The 20,833-nt window shown below is 35.2% G+C and overlaps 1 protein-coding gene across 2 annotated transcripts in view; it reads left to right on the top strand.

The window, feature by feature from the left end:
• LOC106874373 (charged multivesicular body protein 4c) overlaps positions 1–20,833 on the top strand; it is a 69,593-nt gene that overhangs the window by 34,696 nt on the left and 14,064 nt on the right. For both annotated transcript variants that reach the window (XM_014922086.3, XM_052968683.2), the window contains exon 2: positions 14,396–14,573. In XM_014922086.3, the coding sequence (XP_014777572.1) occupies positions 14,396–14,573 (178 nt within the window). The remainder of the gene's footprint in view (positions 1–14,395; positions 14,574–20,833) is intronic.

Below are 20,833 nucleotides of genomic sequence, written 5' to 3' on the forward strand. Positions count from 1 at the left end.
ATTTAGTATTTCAATTCACCTAACTATGCAGAACTAGTACCAGATCTTCTTTATTACCTACAGTAAGCTTGCTTGATTTTTATCTAGGTGACTCATTTCTTACTGAGCACTACAGAATCCAGAATTGTTTTATGGCAACTTGTATAGACATTTTTCTTCCGTTGCTGGCTTTCATTGTTTACTTCCTGTATCTTGTCACTTTTGTGTGTCATCTGATTCATAAACTTTTGTCTTTGTGTGTGTTTAAACCTTTAGCATTTAAACTGACCATATCCTGCCTCTTTTATGTTCAGACTGACCATATCCAACATCTCACACCTACACTACAATGTCATAGTAAAAATAAGCCATCACATCATTGAAATCTTGAAGCCTCAAGATAATGCATGATTAATTCAAAACAGTATGAATAAATAAGCATTATTATTTGACTGTAATCTGAGTGCTAAAGGATTAAGTTGAAATGGATTTCCTTGTTCATTGAATAAGCGTGTTAAAAGTATTCTTCAAACTATTCTTTCAGTCATGCACTTGTAGAGTATTTTTGAAGATACAGTAATGGTATTTGTGCATTACTTCAGTTGATATTCCTAAAGTAATCTATAACCTTTATGGCTCCTATGAGAGCCCAGTCTTGGGAAAGAGAATAGTCACATGTTTTTGTTACATTTTCATAATTAACTAGAATCTGGAGTATTGCATAAAGACATTTTTAGCATCACTTTCTCCCATAGTTACATTTCTTCTGTTGAAACAATGACATTTCACTTCTAATTTTTAATTTATTGATGACGATTGCAAGGAGTTATCAAGTAGAGGTAACCAATCAAAAGTTTGAAAGTAACTTTTGCTTCAAACATGCGAGATATCTTGCACTTTAGTTCCATTTACATTCATCCTGCATACTGTTCTCTGCAGTACATAGAGTGAATGTTGTCTTTGTTTTTAAAAAAAATGTGTAAGTCTGTGATGGTGAGTGTCAGATTTTGACCACATGATCAGAAGTTCAAATCTCAGTGCTGTCATTGTGTTGTTCTGTCTTTGAACAAAGCATAAAATAAAGCTGGCCCCTGCATGGTTGACTGCTACTGAGGTAGTGAGTTCAATTCCCTGACCAGGCTGTGTGTTGTGTTCTTGAGCAAGATACTTCATTTCACATTGCTGCAGTTTACTCAGCTGTAGAAATGATTTGTGACAGCTGTATTGTCCTTTGTTTTTCCCTTGGATAACATTGGTGGCGGAGAGGTTAGTATGCATGGGCATCTGCTGGTCTTCCATAAACAACCTTGCCTGGACTTGTGCCACAGAGGTGAACTTTCTAGGTGCAATCCCATTGTCATTCATGACTGAAAGGAGTCTTTATCCTTACCCTTTCACATATACATATATTTTCGTAAAAATCTTAGCTCAACAATCAACAAGTATAGTATTCCCCTCCACACACACACACACACACACACACACATTACACACCACCAACAACCCTTACTTCTAGCCAGTATTCTTTATATGATACTAGCAACATGTACCTATTGCTACACATTAGCAACTTGCACCTGTTGAATCACACTAGTAAACATGGCATTAGCAACCTGTTGCCCACATGGCATTAAATTAACTACCTGCCTTATCAAAAAATAACTAACCTTCCTAGATTCTTCTCATTTCAACAACCAGTCTTTAACGGTTCATATTGTTAACACACATACTCAGATATATAAATACATATATCATTTTACATCTTTGCCATGATGCTGGTGATGTGTGTGTGTGTACTTTAAAAAATTGGTATAGCTGCTGAAAGTTTGCAATGAGTAGATTGCAAGTGTCATGCATTGGGTTAAGGTTGCTAGTATAACTGTGCAATGGGTGCACATTACTATGCTTGTTGGATGGTAAACTAAAGGTTTTATGAACACATAGAAATAGAACGAGTAATATGTTTACTCTGATGAAGAAAAGTTAGAGGGTACACTCACTCATTTTGAAACATTATCATCAATGAAATAAGCTTTTCTAATAGTGTTTGCTTTTGTGTTTGTTTGTTTGTTTGTTTTTTAAAACCATTTCCACACTTGATGACAACCACTCTATGTTGCACTCTTTACATAATATAAAACAACATTTTAATACTATCAGGTAATCCAGTTTCAGAATAAAAAGCAAGCGTAGATATTGATTGGATAATAGATATCTAGTAAAACAGACAACCAAAAAGAAAGAAAGAAAGAAAGAAAAACGGAGTGAAAAAGTAGTGTTAAATAAAATTTAATATACACCCAACATCGACAGACAGAACTTTAGCAGATTTTATTATTTTTTATACTGTTTTTCTCTTTCTTTTTCTCTCTCTCTCTCTCTCTTTCTCTCTCTCTCTCTCTCTCTCTCTCTCTCTCTCTCAGTGTTACATTTAAAGTATTTAAGAGATGAGTGATCAATTATGGATGTTTTGTTCTTTTCGTTTTATTATGTCACCTTTTAACATTCAGAACATACCTGGAAATGATTATTTCGTGATGTGAGAGTGGATGGTGGAGAGAAAGTAAGAGACTAAAGTATGATGTAGTTGGTAGGATATTGATAATGCATATGATAGCTGTGCAGTGCTAATGTATCAATGAAGACTGAACAGAGGGAGCGACAGAACATTGATGGTATCATCAGATGTGTGTATTGGAGAGATGACTCCACTAATTTGGGGGTGTGATTGCAAATGGAGGACACAAGATAAACAAAATGGTGTTATTAGTGGAATGTATCCATAGTAATAGTAGCAGGAGGTGGAGGGGACTAAAGAAGGGAGGAGTAACAGAAGAATCAGTTACGACTGAATTGAGATGAGTTTTTATAGAAGAAACAATACGAAAGTGAGACTCAAAGAATAGAGCACTCTCTCTCTTTCTATGTATATATATATGAACTTTTAGCCATTTGTATGAAGACTAGGGTGTCTTGGTTTATTTACATCCTCTCTGACCCCAATTATGTACAATATTATGATTTGTTGGATATCATATATATAGAGTAAGGTTCCTTTTGCATATTATGGTCACCTACTTTTAAATTTTTTCTTCCTATTTTTTTCAGTAGAAGGCCTGATACTCTACCAAGATTAATACACCACTTACTCTTTGGGTACTCTTAGCAGAGTCTATTCTGTTGCAATTATTTATGCTAAGGACTACTGCCATCTCTGCTTTCATTTTTCCTGCAGACATTGACCCGCAAATATTCAGGCCACCTCAGTATCCCCTGTTTAGGAGAGTCTTCAAGTTCCAAGGGCACTGTTCCATCTCCTTCTCTAACTCATAAAACAAACTTAAGTAAAATAAGACAAAATCAATGGTGATATGTTTTAGTGTTTGAGTAGCAGAAACAGTAAAATATGGATTAAATAATTTGTGCCATTTGGTTAAAATCTTTTATGTTCAAATTCTGTTGAAGTTAGCTTTGTCTTTCATGCTTCAAATTTGAGGCTTTATGCCATTACAAGAAATAATTTACTTAGTTTAACAGAACTAGAGAGACATGACACTATCTCATACTAAACCACAATCTATAGATGTGGTGGTGGTGTAGAACATTTTGTAGGAGCTAGACATTCACTTTTGGATATAATCTGGAAACTCAAATCAATGCTCTACCTGCAATACCAAATAACTCAAAAAGAAAAGTCATTGTAATTCAAGATCTGCAGTTTTACCCTATTCTGCTTCTTGACTCTAACCCTATTCCCTTATAATAGGGTATCTAGAATAGACTGACTTCTCTGGGATGGTAAGATTTACATGATCAATTGACTGAGCTTCTGGAAAAAGTTTGTGATCATGTGAAAGTAGCAGCAGGATTAACAGGATAAAATGTATAGTTAAATTGTCCATTGTTAACTTCTAATTGTTAAGTGTGATCTTTCCTCTTTTTTTTTCTTCTTTTTTGTAAACTTTTACTTCTAAACTATATAAACTGAGAAAAAGTTGATATTAGCTGTGTAGTAAGAAGTTTGCCTCCTAATCACATAGTTCTGGATTCAGTCCCACCGCATGGCACCTTGGACAAGCATCATCTTCTATAGCCTTGGGCCAACCAAAGCCTTGTGAGCAGATTTGGTTGATGGAAACTGAAAGAAGCCCATTATGTGTGTTTGTATGTGTGTATATATATATGTGTGTGTGTGTTTATTGCGTGTTTGTCCCCTGAAACTGCTTGACAACCAGTGTTGTGTTTACATCCCTGTAACTTAGTGGTTTGGCATAAGAGACCAATAAAATAAGTACCAGACTTTACAGAAAAATAAGTACTGGGGTCGATTTGTTCAGCTAACGTTCTTCAAACTAGTGCCCCAGCATGGCCACAGAAATAAGAAAAAGAACAGATAAGCAGAAACACTGCCCACCAAATGATTTTCTGCTACTTTGTGTAATGTCTATTTCATCTTTTCATATATATATCCTGTCCAGTATATCCTTTCCTAATGTAATGCTTGCCTGTAATTTGCATGGGAAATTTGGGTTTTATTTATAACACTTTTATTCATAGTGCTTTGTGTAAGAGCAGTGGAGGCGCAATGGCCCAGTGGTTAGGGCAGCGGACTCGCGGTCATAGGATCGCAGTTTCGATTCCGAGACCGGGTGTTGTGAGTGTTTATTGAGCGAAAACACCTAAAGCTCCACGTGGCTCCAGCAGGGGATGGTGGCAAACCCTGCTGTACTTTTTCACCACAACTTTCTCTCACTCTTACTTCCTGTTTCTGTTGTGACTGTAATTCAAAGGGTCAGCCTTGTCACACTGTGTCACGCTGAATATCCCCGAGAACTACATTAAGGGTACACGTGTCTGTGGAGTGCTCAGCCACTTGTATGTTAATTTCACGAGCAGGCTGTTCCGTTGATCGGATCAACTGGAACCCTCTACGTCGTAAGTGACGGAGTGCCAACAACAATGTGTAAGAGCAAGCATCAGTTAAAAAAAAAGGGTTTGACAGATGGTGGGTGGAAAGACTAACAATATTTTGATTCCAGTACATACCTATTCTTGTCTTTATATAACTCTCTGCTCTCACACTTCTAAGATGCCCTTCGACCTTTTCTGTTCTCTCACTCTCATTGCACTCACCCACTTACCTACTGTCCCTTTCTTTCACCATCCTCCCTCTACATCGTCTCTGTATTCACACTCTGATTTTGTTTGTTGTCTTTAATAAATATGGCCCTATAATTTTTTGGCTAGCATGGATCAGATGGAATTTGGTGGGCAGATTCTCTATGACTGGATGCCCTTCCTGTCATCAGCCTTCACCTATTTCCAAACATTTGCCATGGCCAGACATGTTTTTCCCCCAGAAAACTGAAACTGAAAACTAACATCACTTCTATAACTGTGATGCTCATTTGCAACAATCATGTGATGACAGGACAAGGATGTGCATACACAGGCATGTGGGCACGCACCCATACATATACATTTAACTAGCAATGAAACAGCCTGCTCATGAAATTAACATGTAAGTGGCCGAGCACTCCGCAGACACATGTACCCTTAATGTAGTTCTCAGGGAGAGTCAGCATGACACAGAGTGTTACTAGGCTGGCCCTTTGAAATACAGGTACTACTCATTTTTGCCAGCTGAGTGGTCTGGAGCTGCATTAAATAAAGTCTTGCTCAAGGACACAACACAACTCCAGGAATTGAACTCATGACCTTATGACCATGAGCCAAATACCTTAACCACTAAGCCACATGCCTTCACACAGTCACACACACATGCACATATATATATATGACAGGCTTCTTTCAGTTTCTTATTTCTTTATTGTCCACAAAGGGCTAGGCATAGAGGGGACAATCAAGGACAGATAAAGGGATTAAGTCGATTACATCGACCCCAGTGTGTAACTGCTACTTTATTTATCGACCTCGAAAGGATGAAAGGCAAAGTCGACCTCGGCAGATTTTGTACTCAGAACGTAACGGAAGACGAAATCCCTCTAAGCGTTTCGCCGGGCGCGCTAACATTTCTGCCAGCTCGCCGCCTTTCAGCTCTTTTGTTTCTTTCAGTTTCTGTTTACCAAATCCCCTCCATGAGGCCAGAACTACAGTAGAAGGTACTTGCCCAAGGTTCCACTGAACCTAAAACCACACAGTTAGGAAGCAAACTTCTTATCCACATAGGCATGCCTGTTCACACGTGCACATATGATATACTTAGATTAACATATAGTATCCTCATGTGTACATGTCTGTGCATGTTTGTATGTGTATCTCGTAGAGTGTACTAATTTCAGGTGTCTGTTTTGTGTTGAAAATACTTGTTAAATTATTTTGTGCTCAAACTCTAACCCTCATTTGAGTTCTTAACCAGTAATATACATCACAAACTGTACTAAATTTTATTGGATACTACTGCAAAATGAAGTGGGCCATCTGCTATTTGTTCTGAATTTTTTTTGTTTTAGACCACAAGTTTTGGAACTCTCAATCTTTGGTTATGATCAATCAACTTTCAAGCAAATCTGTGATATTGAGCAGAATATTTGCTATGATGATATTTCTGCTTCAGCAATCACAGCATTGAATCTGTCTGAAATGTAATGGAAAATAGGTCAGTTTCCTAACATTGATGTCCAGTTCACAAAAACAAAGTTTGAAGGGAATAGTAATTTCCTTTGAATTCTAGATAGCAGCAAGTAGGAAATAGCACTTACTGACCAAAAACAAAAAAATTTTGTTACACAGTGTTATCTATGAGCTGAATTTCTGGCTTAACTTTGATTTCTAGTTCAAAGGTCTCTTGGTTTATATTATTAATTCCCTTGATAAAGGAATGAATGTCACAACTCCCATTCAATTATTCAAGAATCAATATAACAACATTTCAAGTACTAACAGGAATCCCACTCACAGAAGATAAAATATTGATTGATTAGTTGATGCTTATGTCATTTTAGTTTATAACAGAAATAAACATTGTTGATAGCCAAAATTTAAAACTAGCTATCCCAATTTTAAACAAGAACCTATCTGAATTTTGTTTCTTAAACTTGGCTAAAATCACATTTACCTTAACATTAGTTTATCTGTCTGGTATTTTGATAGTTTTCTATTTTTATTGTTCAGGTCATTGCCATCCTATGTTGCAAGTACACTTCCAACATGTATGCATGCAAGTCATCAATGTAACACACAAATGTTGTTTTAAAAAGAAACAAAATCATCCAATCACTTTTTACTACTACTGTTGATTCTCTTTGTCTCAATAGTGATCAAGTTACCCACCAGAACAAATGAACTTTTATAAATTATGTTCTTGTTCTTTGTCTTCAGCATCAACTAGCATATAAATATCTGATATGTCTTACAATTTCAAACTCAGGTAGTGTGTTTCCACTGTCATGTGTAATATAATGGAACACCCCAGAATAAATACTGAACTTCTTTTATAGTTGACAGCTGTTTTATAGGTTATAATAGAATCTTTGTTTTAGCCAAAAATAAAGTGTCCCAGCAACCCAATCAGACCATTTGATTTTGTCAGTAAACGCTCAGAAATTCAGAAAGTTATAGATTCTTTGTATCTGCAAGATAAAATTCAATGAGAACAAAAAGGAAAATCTGTGCTAAGAATGTTGTTTACATATCTTGTGCACCAAGCGGTAGATTTTGCCTACTGAATTTTCTATCAGCATATTCCAACTTAGGAATTCAGCATAGTATTTTCATAATTCATTCTTGGGATTTTGGTAGTTGGCAGCATTTTCATAGGTATCATATTGCTATACAGTTATATTCAATTTTTGTTGCTTAGTATCTGGAATCTCTTATAAACTCCGAATTACTATTTTTATCTCTCTCTCACACACACATTTAAACTTGTTATTTAACATGTGATTTTAATGCTACAAGAGACCAGATGATTTTAAGGTAAGCTGTCACACTACTGACCACATAGCTGCTCATTCATATTTTCTACTTCTTTCACTATGTTGAGCCCTTATATGAGACATATCTCATCATACTTCAATTTATATACATGGTGGTTGACTAGAGGTTCCACTCTTACTTCAGTGGTGAGCTGTGGGGAAGAAGTGTCTAACTGTTAACTGCTTCTATGATATACAGATATCCAAATTTACAAGGAACATACCTATTCAAGCTAGCATGGGGAAACAGTTATAAAGACACATTTATTGATTTGACCATAGTTCTTTTAAAACAATTATCAATATTTATAAATGGTTTAAGTTTCTTTATTAGTGTTCTGCATTGTGTAAGCATAAAGATATTAACTCCTACTAGTTCATTCTGTCTGTCTGTAAAATGTTAAACTGCTGTATACAGCAGAATGGAGCCAGTGTGTGATTACTCATCCACAGCAGCCAAGTTCCTATGAGACACTCCTTTCTTTTTTCAGCTCACTCAAAAAAAAAAAAAGTATACTATTCTCATACTGGTATCATTACTTATTACTGACATGATCATGACTTGAAATCTCATCACTACTACTACTACTTCAACCATGTTTCTGCTATTAGACGAGGCACATAAATATTCTTACTTCTGTCTACCTGACAAACTCCACTCACTCCTATTTCATAGATGAGGTGTTACTAATATGAAAGTTATTTTAATGTAAAAAAAAAAAAAAATTAAGTGCTTCAAATTGAAAATTATCCTATCTATGCTGACCTGGAAAATTTACTATTAAAAATATTGCATTATCCACACCTGGGTCTTTGGATTTGCTTGCACCACATCTTGGGCAAGAAAGAGCATGTTACCTTACTCTCCAGTTGTTAACTACAGGTTTTGTTGAGCAAAAACATGGATTTTGCTTGTAATTTTTTTGCTAGAATATAAAGTCATTATGAGTAAGCCATAACAATTAAAGTAAAACAGCAATTAAAATTTTTTTTTTAAATAGAGGGAGGGAAAGAATTTTAAGTATCAACCCTTTAGCATTTAAACTAGCCAGATATTCTACCTGTTTTATGTTCAAACCAGCCAGATCTGACATCACACCCACCACACAATGTCATTCTAAAAATAAACAGGCACAGGCATAGCTGTGTGATAACAAACTTGCTTCCCAACCACATTGTTCTAGGTTCAGTTTCACTGCATGGTACCTTGGGCAAGTGTCTTCTATTATAGTCTCAGGCTAACCAAAGCTTTGTGAGTGGATCTAATAGATGGAAACTAAAGAAGCCCATCGTATATGAATGTATATATTTGTGTGTGTCTTTGTGTCTGTGTTTGTCCCCACCACTATCGCTTGACAACCAATGTTGGCGTGTGTACATCCCCGTAACTTAGCAGTTCAGCAAAAGAGACCGATAGAATAAGTACTAGGCTTACAAAGTATGAGTCCTGAGGCCAATTTCTTCAACTGAAACCCTTTAGAGGTGGTGCTCCAGCATGGCTGCAGTCAAATGACTGAAACAAGTGAAGAAAAGAATCATGTGAAAATCTTGAAGCTGTGAGATAATGCATGATTAATTCAAAACAATGTAAATAAATGAGCATTACATTTGACAAAGTAATCTGAATGTTAAAGGATTACAGGCCTGGTTGCTCAGAAGTTTTCAATAGTGTTAAGTTTATGCTCCACTAGAAATATGTGTTTGCACTCTTTGTACTAGATGAAATGCTATTTGTATGTTGGTAGACTAAAAACAGGCACATAATTGTTGTAACTGAGACTGCCAAAGGTAAACTTGAAACAGAGTTGGATGTCTCTGTGTTTGCGGAAAAAAATTCCTCCAAAATTTTGAAACTTGTGTTACCATAGGAAAATAGAGGCACTGTGGACAGTGTGTGCTCAAACTCATTTGCTACTGAAATATCTATGGTATGGCTTCTATACCACTTTATTTTTTTATTTATTTGTTTTTGTGATAATTTGAAATATAAGGAATATATTTTTGATAAACAGACATCTTCCTCAGTAATATAGTGGTAAATATCCCCACCTGTCACGTAGGAGACCAGAGTTCAATTCCCTGTCAGGGAGGCTTTATCAACAGTGGTACCCCAGCATGACTGCAGCTTTAAAGCTGAAACATAAGAATATTTAACTTTGCTGATACAATTAACAAAGTGATTACACCATAGAGATATAAAAATAATAACCTGTGGTGTAACCACTCTATACTTTCCATAGCAATGCTAAAATTGATGTTTATTAAAAAAGAAAGTGTATACTGTACATTTCAAAATTATCAATATGTCATCAACTATTATATTTTATTTTTTAAAATTTATTGATTACTGTACTCATGCTAACCCCATTAACACTACTACCAAGTTTATAAGAGCAAACCCAGACCAGTTTTCCTTTCATTGCATTATATTTCTCTGTTTCTACAGCTGAAGAGAGTGAACAAGAGAAGAGAGAAAGAGATCATAGTGAAAACAGTTTGTTTGGCTTCTGGATTGTTTGGCATCCTTTTTCATAGTGAACAAAAATTATTGGAGAACATCTGGCAAACAACTAGGTCATAAATCATGCTATATTGGGAATTTCTTTTTCTTTTTTTTTTTTTTTTAATTTCCTTTTGTTCCTATAAAAATGGACAAATTGTAATCAGTATGCTGCAGTTGTTTAAATAATGGCTCTCAAAAATAGCTTTTAATGGTTTCTTGTCATTACTGCCATTCATAGTTTTGATTGTTCCTCAAGACAATATTATCAGTTTTCCTCCATGTAATCTTTTTAACACAGCATTATTAAATAGCTTGTGAAGACTTTCCTGTTGTATAATAGAATCACAAGAAGGAGCTTTTATAAACTTGCTTGATCTGTTAGAAATAGCAGTCAAATCTCCCTCAAATGACACCATAAAAACAAAAGATACATTGGCTATCAGATGTAATCCTAGATAAATATTGCTCCTCATAAAGGATAGCTTTGTAACAACTGGAATGCTTTTGATCATAGGCTTGTTCATCGAAGACTAGCCTAGAGCTAACAACATTCTACTCTCTCTCACACTCATTTTTGCCATGAATTAGTGGAGTTAAACTTAGAGTTTACCTCCACTAATTCTCTCTAGTGCTAGTGTTATGGTAAAATGCACCCATACACTCTGTAAAATGGATGGTGTTAGGATTAACATCCAACCATCTGCTGACCTGTCTAGGAAAGCACTAAATTTGAATAACAGTTGACTCCAACCAGGATTACTGATCCAACCCATGCCAGTATGAAAAGCAGAAGTAAAATGATTATGAGAGAGATATATATAGATGATGGGTGTTCCCCCAAAATGCATACACACATTGAATGATTATAAAGTCTGTGTTCATTAAAACACATTTCATTTTCAAAATTCAATTTTGTTATGAAAACCTGTTTTTAAACTGGTAATCACTTAAGCAGTGGAATCACAAATATCAAGAAACATTGTTCTGTCTTTGTGTGCACTCTTGGTCAGTTTGTCAACTGTTGCTGTTTTTGTATTGTAAATTTTAACTTTTAAGTATCCTCAAAAAGAAGTCTAGTGGTATGAAGTCCAATTAAAGGTGAGGGTATTCTTCTGAACCTCCAGTTCACCTGTTTGACAAAATCACATCAAAGTAGGTCCTTATATTATTATATTAGTGTGAGTGTACCCCCATCTTACTGGAAATAAAATTCCACATCTTAAAAGTCTTTGAATGCTTGTCATGACAGATTGTTGCAGCAAGTTCAAGTAAATAGAACCAGTCATAGTACTATCAAAAATGAATGGTCCACTTTATACATTCAATGATAAGCTGCACTGTACTATAACTCCAAGTAAATTAATATCCTAATCCTCTTAGAGATGTTGATTCTCAGCTCCTCTGTTGATTGAGCCATTTAACACAAATGTAGCCTCATCACTCCAAACTATCTTTGTTAGAAAGTGTGTATCTTTTATATCTCTGTACAATATAATAACTAGTTTTTCATGCTTTTATTTTTAACCTTTTGATACCAACTTACCCAAGACTGTCCCAGGACATGTGAATCAAACATCTTGTTTTTTTAAGTGATCTAAAGTAAAACTGTCTATAAAAATTGTGCTAATTTATGTTTCAAATACCAGGTTAATAATGCCAAAGTTATTTTCCTAAATTCTTCATTAACAAACTTGTTATTAATATATTGAATAATTATTGAAGAGATTTGTCAGATTTTATCTAGAAGAGGCAAGTGTCTTCTGAATGGAGTTGATAGAAGGAAACTGAAAGAAGCTCATTGTGTATTGGTGTAGCCAAGTATCTCCTCTGTAGTATGACAGCTCTCTCTCTCTCTCTCTCTCTCTCTCTCTCTCTCTCTCTCTCTCTCTCTCTCTCTCTCTCTCTTTCTCTTTCTCTCTCTCTCTCTCTCTCTCTCTCTCTCTCTCTCTCTCTCTTTCTCTTTCTCTCTCTCTCTCTCCTTGTCCTACTGGGATAGTCAGATATCTCTCCTGTAGTAAGCTACTCCTGACCCTCTATTATACTCCAACCTCTTGCCTGGAACACAGCCACTTTCTGTTCCTTGCCCTCTCTCAGCTGAGACATCCTTGTCTTGCAAGCCATTTGGCAACCCCATGCATATTGGTGCTATGTAAAAAGTACCTGTGCTTCATAAGAAGTACCTGTGCTTCATAAGAAGTACCTGTGCTTCATAAGAAGCACCTGTGCCAGCACCACATAAAAAGCATCCAGTTCACCCTGTAAAACAGTTGGTATTAGGAAGGGCATCCAGCATTAGAAAACATGCCTTGCCATTTCCTGTCAAACCATCCAACCATCCATGCTAGCATGGAAAATGAATGTTAAATGATGATGATGATTGTGTGTGTGTGTTACTGTCCCCTTGCCTTGGTATCACAAAAATTAGTGTTACTATCATGCATGCAGTGTCCTTCACATCCAATCTTACATGAAAAACATGTTTGGCTATGGAGAAATATTATCTTGCTTGGAAACAAGTATGGGTCGGCTAACAGGAACAGCATCCGGCTGTAGGAAGTCCACCTCAACAAATTTTGTCTGACCCATGCGAGCATGGAAAAGTGAATATAATAGTAACAAGGATTAAGGCTTGTAAAGTTGTTGGTATAGCTGACTATTCATGTTAGTCAAAATTGTATTTGTGGTTCTTTCTACAGATATTCTATAGAAATTATAGCCAGCACTGATTAATTAGAAACTTAGCCATAATTTATGATTAGGTTTGAAGAAAGTAATTAAACTGGTTTACTTTATATTTGTAGTAATTTCTACAATAATTGGTTCTGTTAGTTTCTTTAGATTATATATCTTATTTTAACCAAATGATTAATAATATTTAACGTGATAATTGTTTCCATCCATCTGTTTTAATGCTTTATATAATAGGTTAGGTATTACTGGCTTAAGGCTAGATATTAGCTTTGTGTTTGTATGTAATTGATCATGGTTGAATGTAAGGCTTCTGATGTTTTTGTACATTACTTTTATCTTTTATTTGTTTCAGTCAATGGATTGTGGCCATACTGGGGCATCACATAGAAAGGTTTAGTCAAACAAATTTACCCCAGTACTTATTTTTAAAAATCTACTTATTCTTTGTCCTTTTTTTTTTCTGAACTAAGTTGCAGGGACATAAACAAAACAACACTGATTGTCAGTCAGTGGAAAGACTAACATATATATATTACATATATACTACAGGCTTCTATGCAGTTTCCATCTACCAAAGTCACTCATAAGGCATTGGTCAGCCCATGGCTACAGTAGAAGATGCTTACTCAAGGTGCCTTTAAATTGGACTGAACATGAAATCACATGGCTGCAAAGCAAGCATCTTAAACATACAACCCTGCTTATGTTTGTTAATATTTAAGGAACAACTAGTCAAACACCAGTGAAATTGAATGCAAAACTACGTAGTTATTACTTGGATATAGTATATGCCCAAGGTACTTAAACCTCTAAATATTCTTAAGATCCAATTCTAACTCCACTTTCATGGCTTTAGACACTAGGTAGGAAAAGACATAGTATATCACTAGTAAGACTAACAGATGGACTAGCTGAAACAATATGAAAATGAAGAACCCACTAAATTCATTTTCTATGAGTATGGGATCTTATATTTTGGGCCTTACACCTCATCTAGGTTCAACCAGACTCCACACCACTCCCACATTTTTTTCCACTTTTTAATGAAGTCGAGTTTGGAAATGTTAGATATTACACAATAGAACGTGTGCAATGGAACTGAACTTGATGTATAAATTGTTAGTTCATTTTATTTTCAAGTAAAGCTCTGGAAGAAACAAAGACTGAGTCAGTGTGAGCAAAGCAATTTTTTACAAAACCTACACCTTACCACTACAACCGGACTACTATGTATTTGTTGTATAAATTGTTTAATTGAACTGATTTTTTTTTTTTCTCTTTGTAGCTGCCCTCCAAGCATTGAAAAGGAAAAAGAGATATGAAAAACAACTGCACCAAATTGATGGTACTCTTTCCACTATAGAGTTACAAAGAGAAGCTTTAGAAAATGCTGCCACAAATACAGAAGTTCTTAAGGTCATGGGCGAGTCGGCCAGCGCAATCAAAGCTGCTCATAATAATATGTAAGTCCTTTGCAATTGTTATCTTAGTTCTGCAGTGCAATCTGCTGTTTATCAGTTGAATTGGTAGCTATTTAATAGCTAGGTAAATTAAGATAATACACGTTCCTTAATTATCTGTAACCAGTGACTTCACTAACTGAAATAGCCACTTTATTATGATACATGATGTCTGCCTAGATGTAACATGATTTATTTTTGATCCTTTATATTAATATTTTAAAATATAAAAATATATATACTTGGTCATTACCCATTGTTATGTTGCTGATAAAAATATTTATTCATCATGCATATATCTTCATGTTCAAAGTGAAAGGTTTTTTTTTTTTGGTGGGGGGGTTAAGTCTGTTGCATTGTGTTGACAGACTTGCAATTAAAATTCTCGCTTTTTTTAATCGAAACTTGTTAATTATTATGGTGACAACACTACCTACCTGTCTGTCTATTTTTTCTATCTCTCTCTTTCAACAACTTTTTCTCCTCCCCTCCATCCCTCTAATAGATGTTGTGACAGAGATCAGCTTCTGTTTTACAATATAAGATTTATTATTTTAGTTGCAAAGAAGCTGATTCTCCAACACTAATCAACAGTTAATGATTGTGGCTTTAAGGGAGGACCCTCCATGGTTGCTTCATCTGCTAGAAATAGTAGCCAAATTTTCCACAAATTACATTCTACTGTCACATCCTTCTCTAATCTCAAAATTCACTCTTAATGGCATTATCTTTGCATGTATCGATTCTGCTCTCTCCTCCATTCATGTTTCTTACCTCCATATCAACAACAAGAACTGCCAGTTATTCTGGCTCAAAACCCCTCTCTCTTTCCACTCCGCTAAATACTTTTGTTTCTTGTACTACCCTTTGGATTCCTCCAACCATTGATAACTCTTTAACTATATATCTTTCTGCATTGAAAACATATTTTTCACTTCAATCCTCTCTGAAGTCATTATCCTTCAACCCTCACAACTCTTTTTGGGATCTTACACTCATCTCACACTGATGCCCAGTAGAGCCAAAACTAAATCTTTCACAATCCTCAACTTCCTACATCACTTAGCTTCATTCCTTACATGCATCCCTAACTGCTACACAAACACTCCAAACATCCTCAATCTCTTTCTCACTTCCAAACCGTCACCATCTCTGCACCTATTAGGTCATCAAACTACTGTCTTACCATCACTATTCACCATTCACACACATTGCTTATTCTCATTATTGTAATGCAAAGGTGACCTTTATACTTCATACAGCCTACAGGCTCTTTTACCTCTCAACTGCAAAAAGGTTCTCTACGACTTTGCAGAATTCTTCTTAAATTGTGATTCTGTAAGCAGTATTCTCTCAGAGAATGCTTCTAAATTTGCTGCCACTTTGCATCCAACTCCATACTGTACACACAAAGTAAATCTTCTTCAAAACTATTATCTTCTACTTCAGGTTCCTCACTATATGCATATACACTCTAAATGCACAACCACCTCTGGTCACTTTGAACCAACAGGGCCACTCACTAGTACTGACAATGTCTCTGTTAATTTCAAACAAACTCTTCAGTGTCTCTCAGTGTGCCCTATTCCCAAGGAGGGTAACAATGCTGACCCTGCCAACTATCATCTTACTGCATTGAAATCCAAATCTCAAAAGTGATAGACAGTCATTAACAATAATCTTCATTACATTAAATCCCTCTCCCTCCTTAATCATCACCATTATGACTTTTAGCCACCTGGTTCACCAGTCCTCAGTCAAATCGTCCAACCCATGCTAGCATGGAAAGCAGACGTTAAACGATGATGATGATGACGACATCTAATGGATATCTACTCTCTTACGTCACTCACTAGTGGATCTGCATCCTCAAGAAATTTGGTGGAAGCAGTGTTGTTGCACTTTATTTCGAGAAAGCATTCATCCACATCTGACATAAGAATCATCTATAAGAACTGCCCATCTGTGGACTCCACTAGTTACTTCATTCTTGATGGCTTTCTGTGAAATTGCAATATCACAGCAGGTGTTGATGGGACACACTGACCAACACTCTGTCATTTCTGGTGTTCTCTAAGGTTCAAATGTCTATTACACTCTCTCACCTATACATCAATGACTTACTTTCTCACCACTATGTTTATACCACGGTTTATTCTGCACTTTCATTCCTGACTGTCATCCACAAACAACTTAGACTGTATTCAAAAAAGACCATCCGTCTGATAGGCATGACGTTGTGTGTCAATACTCTCCAACCTCTGGTTCACAGACATCTGTCTCCTGTCTTTGCCTGTTTTACTATTACTACAATGGCCTCTGCTTGTTGAAGTCAGCTTGTCTCACCTTTAGAAAGGCACTCCCAACTCATTTGTCTCTCTTCTTACCACCTCCCAAAACCCTACACTGACCATTACACTTAGTCCTTGCATCCCAGAATGCCATTCCTTTGATTTCCCTCCCTTCTCGTGTTTTTTTCTGCAACTATTCAAGAGAACATTGTGTCAGTTTCCCTCATCTGAAAAGAGCCTACAAAAGAAAAATGGCCCAAACCAATTAAAAAAAAAAGTATTTTAGATTATGTAGTCTTATAAACACCTTAATGTCAAGTTTGTCATGACCAGAATACCTTTGATCACAAGATTTACTCAATCAGGGTTGACCTGGGGCGAAACAACAGCAAGACAAATTGACAATGCATGAGATTTGATAAGAATGACAGTTTTCTTTTTTTAATTTCCAGTCACTTGGAAGTTAAAAATTAGTTTTATGAGAAGCATGAAAGGGTTGAAAAATTTATAGGTTTCTATTAGCTAATAATCCAGTCGGTATTCAACTTAACTACTTCCCTAGCTGTTGTTTATCCCCAGCTCAGTCTTGGTAAAGTACATGATCAAAGGCACTCCAGCCATGACCAACCATCTTTTTAGTGTGATCTGAAACTACAGTAGCCTATATCTACTTTGTTTAAAATGATAGTTTGATTTAAGGAAGGTTTACCTATTTCTAGCAGGTTTAGTGGCCATATAGACACTCCTTGCAAATGCTGATGTAAAGATAGAGACATAATTCCTCTAATCATAATTCCCTAACAGCATATTATAATCAAATTCAGCAGAATGTTCTATGTGAACAATAGAATCTAACAATGTTAGATGTTTTAAACTAGAAAATCCCTGCCATAACCTTCTTGAAGGTTTTCTATAAAGTAGAATTAATAGTCCTTTTTCAATTTTAATGGTGTTATTTTCCTTATACAGTCATCATTATTGTCATAGCAAGGGATATCATGAAGAAGCAACTTTCAATACCAATAAACAAAGAAACCTGCTCTCTATTTGCCCACGAACAACTTCTGTTTGCGAATACATTAACCGACAAAACCATCCCCAAAGATAACATTGTTTATAACATAACAAGATGCTACTTTTAAGAATCAGTATTCCAAAAATAAAACTTTAGGTTTGTGCACACCAATCATCAGACCACCACAATTTATTATCCAACCACACCCTAATACATATGTTCACCCAGCAGAATCCACCATCAAATAATTAGGTGCTACTGGTTTGGTCTTGTTAAGTGTTCTTTAAGGCTTTGCTGGTTACATGAAAAATGAAATGTTACAGTAAAAAATGATGTGCAATAAAAGCAGTGTTTCATCCATACAGACACAAGGGACACTTCCTTTCAGATATTGATGTCTATGATAGTGGTGCAAAATATGCTCAAATACTGACCAAGCTTGCTTCCCAACCACATAGTTCCAGGTTCAGTCCCACTGCATGGCAACTTGGGCAAGTGTCTTCTATAGGGCTGACCAAAGCCTCGTGGGTGGATTTGGTAGACAGAAACTGAAAGAAGCCCATTGTGTGTGTGTGTGTGTGTGTATATATATATATATATGTGTGTGTGTGTATGTATTTGTGTGTGTGTTTGTCTCTCCCACACCCATCATTGCTTGACAACCCATGCTGGTATGCTTATGTCCCCCATAACTTAGCAGTTTGGTAAAAGAGGCTGATAGAATAAGTATTATTAAGTCCTGGGGTCAATTTCTTAAGACAATGTTCCAGCATGGTCGCTGTCAAATGATTGAAACAAGTAAAAAGAAAAAAAGAATGTGTGTAGAAAAGAACACTGGCCTTTTTTGGGGAATGAGTGGGGTTCCATTCAAATATTCCTTCTGTATATGCACTTTATATATTCTCTACTTGTTTTATTGTACCACACACACATACTGTTTTGTTTTAATTTTGTTTACTATATTCAGTCGAAAATGTGCTTCTTTGCCAGTCTTTTTCTTTTTGGTTATTTTAGATATTCACTATAGCTATGTTAAAAAAGATTCAGTTAGTTTGTATTATTTTAGAGAATTTCAGTTAGTTACCATAGACAAATATATATTTTAACTGATAGAGCAACTGTACAGTGATGTCAGAACACTCCCTGTTTTCTATGTGTGGGTGTGTATGTATATATAAGCAAAAAATACTCAAAGCATAATTATAGATACTGTGGCTTAGACTGTATTGGCACTTCAATTGACTGAACTTTCAAAAGCAGTCATAAATGAAAAACTAATGAAAATGTTAATAAATAAAAATTTGCTAAAGACTGTTTTGACACATGAAATATCAGCTACTTTCTAAAAATCTCATAATTCATCTGGTTTCAGTATATGTACAGTATATACAATATAAGCAATTCACATGTGAAATTTACATAGGCACAAGCATGGTTGTATGGCTAAGAAGCTTGCTTCCTAACCAAATGATTTCAGGTTCACTCCCATTGTGTGGCACCTTGGTTTTTTTTACTATAGCTCCTGGTCAACAAAAGCTTTCTAAGTAGATTTAGTAGGTGGAAACTAAAAGAAGCCTATAGTATATAGATAGATAGTTAGTTATCTCAAGATAATCTCCTTATCTTGAGAGTGTGTGATAGTTGAATTATTAGCTAATAATTGGAGAATAAATAGAAACCTATAAATTTTTCAACCCCTTTACCCCTCCCATACTCACATTCATATTGAGGAATAAATATTTTGACTAAGTTTTTGTCGACCAATTTTGCTATGTATGGAATTTGAGAGTGCTCTCATGACTGCACTTTATTTAGTTTAGTTTAGATTGCCAAGTGAGAGGTAATTGCCACATTTAACTTTGAGCATGTCATTAGTTGCTTTGATAGAAATATGAGTTTTGCTTAGTTTTTATGGTATATAAATGTCTATAAACTACTGGTGATTTCTATTACACAGTTTCCATTTAGACTAAAAATCCAGTCCAGCCTCATATTATTTATAGTAAATGTAAAATTTGGTATTTCTGAAAACAAGTGTTATTAAAATAACTTCTTTTGGTAAGTGTCTTCAATAATTCATCAAAGTGGGTGTTGTACAAGAGTTTTGGTTATATAACTGGCACATAGCCCAGCTCTAATTAGCAATATTGTTAATAAGCTGTGTCTAATTGATGCAATGTTGATTGATAAAACTAATAATAATCAATTAAGAAGTCAAGTTGTAGTCATATTTTTATTTCAGCAACTTTCTCAAAGATAATGTGGTTGTTTGGTGGTTGAACTGTTCTTATATGGACTTAATTGCTTCTTTTAAAGCTTAACTATATTTCTCTAAAATAATAATAATTGTTTGTGAAGTTATATTTTCATATATGTGGTACTTATTTTCTTTTTATCTCATTTCACTTTATGCAATTTGCAAGACTCCAGACATAAATACATACAATTAATTCAAGAGATTTAGCTTTATTGTCTTTGTCAGTACATGCACCAGTGTGGAGACATTACTTGAAACAATTATGTTTTCACCATTCCGCTTAACTGATCCTCTTGTTAACCTAAAACAACAGCATAAGATCATGTGGCTTGATAATTTGCTGCTGCTATCATTGTCACTAAAAACTTGGCTTACCATGTTTATGCACTTTATCATTTTTGTTATTTGATCAAAATCCACCTTGTTAAGCACAATTATATGGTAAATATTAAGTTTTAACTGATCAAAATGTACTCATTTTAAGAAATAATTATCTAAGTTTCTGACTCTTAGTTGACATATATTGTCTACTAATTACCTTTGACACAATCTCATAACCTATTATTTTATATGTTAAGCATAAGATAATTACTATTAATATTGAATGAAAAATTTAAACACACCTTCATGTAAAAGCATATACTTCTTACCATTATAATTTGAAACTACAAGACCTGAAAGTTATGATGAGTTTTTTTTT

This window comes from Octopus bimaculoides, chromosome 1 (genome assembly GCF_046866305.1).
Source record: "Octopus bimaculoides isolate indiv1 chromosome 1, ASM4686630v1, whole genome shotgun sequence".
NCBI classification, from domain to species: domain Eukaryota; kingdom Metazoa; phylum Mollusca; class Cephalopoda; order Octopoda; family Octopodidae; genus Octopus; species Octopus bimaculoides.